We start from the raw sequence: 6,706 nt of genomic DNA on the forward strand, positions 1-6,706 counted from the left end.
AGGTAATGTTATTTTATATTATTTGATTATCACGTTTGGTTGTTAAATAATATAAAATTCCGGTAATATTAAAAAACCAATAGTAGTTACTATTAATAATATTGGAGGTAATATGATTACCTTCATTTTCTTAGGTATTGTAAGATTACTTGGTAATCTTATTTTTTTTTACAATTTTACCCTTTATTAATAAAATTTTTGGACAATAATGCCCTTGTTTTAAAATCAATTTACATTAATCTACCATTACAATGTTACCCTTGTTTAATTAAGTTTTTGGATAATGATGCTCTTATATTTAAAACAAATTGCAGACCACCAACGCCACCCAGCCACCACAGTTGGCAACCGGCCAACCACCACCAACGCCGTCGAAAGTCGTAGGGAGTTTCCGATATGGTCATTTTTGGCCATATTGATGGCCGTAGATTTGGTTGTTAATGATCATATCCATGGCCATTAACAATCAGATCCATGGCCGTTAACAGCCAAATCTGGGTCAGATCTGACTGAAAATGACCAGAATAGATCTGATTGAAAATGGCCAAAATAGATCTGGCCATTTTGACCAGATCTACGGCCATCTAGCCGTTTTCGATCATATCGGCAACTCTCGGCAATTTCTGGTGACTTTTGGCAACTCCTGGCGACGGAAGGCGGTGGTGGCTAGCGACTGGCAGGCGGTGGTGGTTGGCAACTGGCGGGCGATGGTGGCTGGCGACTGGCGGGTTACTATTAATAATAAAAATAATATTATATTAATATTTAAAAATAATAGTAATTTAGTAATTTAAATAATATACCCACTAATTTATTCCTCTTAACCATACATTAATTTATTTTAAATAACCAAATATATTACTCTAAAAATTTTTAATAGTTTTGAAAGTAATCTAATTTTTTATTAATATAACTTTCTTACCAATCTAATCTTTTCTTAACCAAACGTCCCTAAAGCGTTAAAAGCCAAAAAGAGTCGGCGAAAGTTTGGGCGCTTCGTACAGCACACGAGGCAACAGGAAACAAGGGAGGAATCAGTAGAAGGCTGAAACCAAAGAGAAAATGTTTGGATGAATTGAATTTAGTTTCAGAGCAATAATAATGAAGTTATGACTATAACAATTTGGGGGCGAGTGTATTATTATTGAAAACTATGCAATGCAGTACGTTGGCCAACAATTGTGTCATCATAAATCAATTCCAATTATTAACCCACACTAATTACCTATTAATTAGCTTAAAAATGTTGATATTAAAATTTGTAATAAACCTTAAAATGGTGATGTTAAAAGTGGGAAAGCAGAGTAGATTGGAGGATATGAAAATGAAATGATGAAGAAGATAATATAGAGTGACGTGTAAGAACCCAGAAACCATAAGAGAGGACCCACACTTATAAAAATATTACTTTTGCATTTAATTTAGGGGCGCGTGCTCGAGGATTGCAGAATGATGACGGACGTGAAAATCGATTTTTATCCTCTGTTTCTTTCTTTCACTTTCACCCCTTTTTTCTTTCTTTTCCTTCAATCATTCCATTTCCATTGCTTAGCTAATTCAATTCATAAACTCAAACATAAATAAATCAATATTTCTCATCACTTAACTAATTTAAATAAATCTTGAATCATATACCCTACCTTTTATAAATTAATATCCAACAACTTTAAATCATATTCTAATTTTAGAATCCTGAATAATTAAATTTGTAAAGGAATTAAGATAACTAATTAAAAATCTTGAAGAAAGAAGAGAATTATTTTGGAAATTGAAAGGTAGTAAATCATAATTCCCAAGAATGTACTTGGGTAGCTAGATGGATAGAGTATCTGCAAACCGTCTAATTAATCAGCAAAGCAGTCAGTCAGGTCACCAACTTCTAAAGGCTAGAATTCTTTCTATTTTATTTTATTTTTATTTCATACATAGGAAATCATGAGCATAAAGATAGGGCAATAAAGAAGGAAGAGAAGAGATTGCAACATGTATATAGCCTTACGTAATGTTTCACTATTGGGGAGAGATGCCTATTTGAATAGGCCTTTCAACTTTAGTCCAGGTCCCTCAAAGTAATTGTACTTCTTTCTCTTCCAATATTGTTCTAATTTTACTTTTTCCTCTCATAAAAAGACTTTCCATATCTCTGTGGAAAATTACACCAACCCACCCACTCTAAATCATATACATATTAAAACACTTTCTACTTCCAATGGGTATCAACAAGGACAATGAAAAATGATAATGAACATTTAGGATGAAATATATTAAGAAAAATAAACCCAACACATGATATGTTAATTTTCTCGTTCATTCAATTCAATTCATTCATTTTATTTTGTTTGTTTGCTTGTATAAAATACAAAAAGATTTCGTGCTTCACATTCCAATTTCTGCAATGCTCTCTCTCTCTCTTCTTCTTCTTCTTTTAAACATATTGGTCATGCAATTGCAAGTAGTAATATAATGCCACTGATACCCTCCCTTTTTCATCCCTTATTTTTGTCCCTTCTATTTTTATGAACCCCTCTCACTGTCAACTTCAGTCTTCTCTCTCTCTACTGATGCCCTGATCTCTTCAAATCTTGCTTTTATAACTTTCGCATTTCATGCACATTCACCAACCAAACCCAACCCTTCTTCTCTTTTAACTCTCTCCTTGTTTCCTTTTCTTTGTTTTCTTCTTGTTCCAAACATCGTATAATATCAATGGAGCCCCACCACCCCCACCAACTCCCACAACAACAAAACGATCAAGATGCCAGCGTTAAAGGAACCTTCCTCTGCAGGCAAACCAGTACTCGTTGGACTCCTACTACTGAGCAAATCCGAATTCTCAAGGAACTTTACTATAATAATGGCGTTCGCTCTCCCAATGCCGATCAGATTCAGAAGATCTCTGCTCGGTTGAGACAGTACGGTAAGATCGAAGGTAAAAACGTTTTCTATTGGTTTCAGAACTATAAAGCTCGAGAGAGGCAGAAAAAAAGATTCATCAACTGTGAAGATCCTTCTCACAAGTTTCATAACATAACTTCTGGTACATAAATATTTGTATGAATAGTTTTATTTATAGTACCTTTTTTTTATTTTATTTTTTTGGGGGGGTGGGGGTTTTCATTGATGCATGTTTTTTTATTTTGCAGGTGGAATTTCGGCTTCAACTTCTTCATCTTCCAATATGTTCACTGTCCAACACATGGGAAACTATGGGGCGTATGGTGGATCTGTTACTACGACAGACAAGACTTTTAGGGTAAGTGTATATGAAGATAACAAAAGTTCTCAACTTTATATATTTATGTTAATAAGTACGTATTGGTGCATAACACGAGGTCGTTTGTTTTGATTTTCAATCTTTCAAACGAGATTTAATAACAAACACACTCAATATTAGCCCATGTGGGTACACTACACAACTGAGAATGTTGTTAGCACTTGGCATTAAGGCAAACAACCTTTTCTCCCCTTCAATTTCAAGCTATTTAAATGGGAAATTCCATAAATTAAACAAAAAACACCTGTAAATTTTGAGTCTTGATGCTTTGTTTGTTAAACCAGGAGGGTGCTGGCGGTTTTGACGGAGGAATAGACCCATATACTTCAACCTACATGATCTTTGACAAGAAAAAATCAATTGAGAAAAGGGTAAAAGAAGAAGAAGAAGAAGAAGCAACTGGTCCTGGCATTGAAACTCTTCCTCTTTTCCCCATGCATGGTGAGGACAACCTGAAGCTCAACCCCAACACTAATTACTACTCTACCAACTGGTATGGCAGATCCAATGACGCCAACGCAACGTCCTGGACTTCTCTTGAGCTCAGCCTCAACTCCTACACCAAGTGAAAACTCCTTTAAGTTGAGTTTATTAATATATAATTAAGTAGTAATTATGCTTTTAATATGAATGTATGTAATTAGTACTAAGAATGATTTCATGAGTGCGAACATGTTTCCAAGTTAAGAGTTGAGAATTTATCACGTCTCTTCTTAATTATTAGAACTTAATGATGATTATATTTATATAAAAATATAATATCTTTTCACCTTGTCCTTCTTCCAAGAATGGTGTTTCCTGATAATACGGTAAAACTGTAAAAGAAGATGTTGATTTTAATGGTGACATTGGGAAAAAAATGATCTTGAAATTCTAATTTTAATCAATAACTTGAAGAAGTGTACAGTGAAGCAAGAAGCTACAAACAGAAATGCAAAATTTTTGGGGTTAGGATATGGTTTTCTGTCACATTCATAGAATCAATTTAAGTATTATAATGATGGGTTGAAGAAGTGAAAATGAAATATATATAAATTAATTAAATTAAACTGGGTGTATTTAAAGCCTATAGCTAGACCCTTCACAAATAATATGAACAAAAGTCTGCATCAAAAAGATCTTGGAGGATGCTTTACTCGAATTGGATTTGACAAAATTTCAAACTTTATGGCACGGGATCGCCCTAATGTGGATATTGAGAGAGAAAGAAAGAGAGAATGCTTCTATTGATGGTTAATGGATTTTTGGAGATTTAGTTGATGATCTTGAAGGCTTTCTGATTGTTCAAGTACGTAATGTCCGTTGGGAGTAAATTGTAAGGGAAACTTATAAAAGTTAAATAGAAAATGTGAGTGAATATTAAGTTGGTTTTAGGTTTCCCTTTTCATCAATCTGAATTAGAATAGAAACAACGGCTGTGTGTCTGTGTGGGTTTGTTTCAACTTTGAAATTTGGTATTAGTGTATTACCAAAGCGCATGTGTCTTGTCAGCGTGTACTCTGCACTGTACATCTACATGCAGCTTCTTTTTTCTATACATTCATCATTCTTCTTTCTTNAGAAAATTGTAAGGGAAACTTATAAAAGTTAAATAGAAAATGTGAGTGAATATTAAGTTGGTTTTAGGTTTCCCTTTTCATCAATCTGAATTAGAATAGAAACAACGGCTCTGTGTCTGTGTGGGTTTGTTTCAACTTTGAAATTTGGTATTAGTGTATTACCAAAGCGCATGTGTCTTGTCAGCGTGTACTCTGCACTGTACATCTACATGCAGCTTCTTTTTTCTATACATTCATCATTCTTCTTTCTTGGCGTCTTCATTCCTTATTTTTTTTTTTTTTTAATACATGTAAGTTGCAACTCCAGAGGACCCTTTACATCGGTATCTATTTTTATAGGATATGATGGATTTAATTAAATTGGATAAGATTATAAGAATGTGTTTGATACATTTTTTTTTTAATATTTTTTGAAAATATTTAGATTAGTTTTTAACTTTCAATATTTGTTAATGTAACTAAACACCCCCCATAATAAAAGTTTATAAATTAATAAAAACACATTCACCCACTCAACCAACTGCCGGTAGTTAGCCACCATCATCGGACGGTGGCTGGCAGTTGTTAGAATGACTCACCATCGGCTGGATTTGGTCAGTCGTGCGCCATCTTGCCTTTTCCAACCAGATTCATCATATATCTGGCTAGAAACGGTCAGATCTACAACCATAATCTGGCCGTCGTCAACGACCAAATCTTTGTCATAGATCTGACTATTGAAGACTACATCGGTGCTCGACGGTGGTTGCTGGCAGGCGATTGTACCTTGGATGAGTTGGGGTGTTTGAATTTTAGAACTACTGGGCAGGTATGATCTTCCTAGTAATAGGTAAAACTCTTTATGTGTTGTTCAAACAAAAATAAAATTGCATTGTAATTTAGTTTATGAAAGCTAAAACAACAGTTCAAAGATAATGGTCCAATCAAACCTTAAGCGACCCGATAAAATGAGTTTTTTTAAGCAGCATAATTAAGCCGCTTTGGTATGCTAATCATTTTAAACATATTCAATAATGAGAAAGTGTATATATATATATATATATGCGCAAAAATACCCACATATACAAATAAACTAGAAATGAAACATAATAATAAAAAAAAGATAGAACCCTTTACCAAGTATATGTTGGGATTGTGCCTTGAATCTCAAATTGTTTGAGAAATGGAGTTGTAAGAGGACTCTCCCCTTTAAATAGACTAGTAGATTGGGCTTTTAAAGCATCTTAAAAAGTATTAAATAGACACCAAAAGAATAATGATTGTGGGCTGTTATTAAGGGTCTAATTGGGCTTTTTGGGATAGTGTAAGGGTTTGTCATTTTTCTCTTCTAAAAATTGCACAGTTATAAGCTTTTGCTTAATGGATTATTTGAGTGGATAGTGCACGTAGGCTAAATTGATTAGGCCGAACCACTTTAAAATTCTTTGGTTAGCTTTATTTTTGTTGCTTGCATTAATTTTGCTTTTGAGTTGTGGCAATCTTTTTCAACAAGTGGTATCAAAGCCCACGGTTCGTGATTCGAGAGAAGGCAAGCAAGGAGAAGGCAGGCTCGAGAGAAGGCCAGATTTAAGAATAAATCGACGATTATCAAGCATCTCAAATTTTCTAGAGATATGTCTAAGTTTGAGGTTCCTTTATTTGATGGTAAAATTAATTTTATGTTATGGCAAAGTATGATACAAGACCTTTTGGTACAACAAGGTCTTGATCAGGCATTAGAGGAGAGTAAGCCAGAGAAGATGTCTGATAGAGAATGAAATATAATTCAGAAGAGAGTTGTCAGTACAATTAGATTGGCTTTAGCTCTAGATATAAAGTGCAACGTGCTGGCTGAGTCTACACCAAAGGGATTGTGGGAAAAATTGGAGGGTAT

At 34.1% G+C, this 6,706-nt stretch overlaps 1 protein-coding gene across 1 annotated transcript; it reads left to right on the plus strand.

Moving 5' to 3' along the window:
* The first annotated feature begins 2,706 nt into the window (after positions 1-2,706).
* Positions 2,707-3,843, plus strand: LOC116120986 (protein WUSCHEL-like). Its single transcript, XM_031406956.1, has 3 exons — positions 2,707-3,037; positions 3,144-3,253; positions 3,559-3,843. Exons 1-3 carry the CDS (start codon positions 2,707-2,709, stop codon positions 3,841-3,843), a joined length of 726 nt encoding a protein of 241 aa, XP_031262816.1.
* The last annotated feature ends 2,863 nt before the right edge of the window (positions 3,844-6,706 follow it).

Source organism: Pistacia vera, unplaced genomic scaffold, assembly GCF_008641045.1.
Source record: "Pistacia vera cultivar Batoury unplaced genomic scaffold, PisVer_v2 Contig954, whole genome shotgun sequence".
NCBI classification, from domain to species: Eukaryota; Viridiplantae; Streptophyta; class Magnoliopsida; order Sapindales; family Anacardiaceae; genus Pistacia; species Pistacia vera.

Coding starts and splice junctions, on each gene's coding strand:
- LOC116120986 (XM_031406956.1), top strand. CDS start 2,707: ATGGAGCCCCACCACCCCCACCAACTCCCACAACAACAAAACGATCAA. Junction 3,038..3,143: donor GTTTCATAACATAACTTCTG/GTACATAAATAT, acceptor TTTATTTTGCAG/GTGGAATTTCGGCTTCAACT. Junction 3,254..3,558: donor CGACAGACAAGACTTTTAGG/GTAAGTGTATAT, acceptor TTGTTAAACCAG/GAGGGTGCTGGCGGTTTTGA.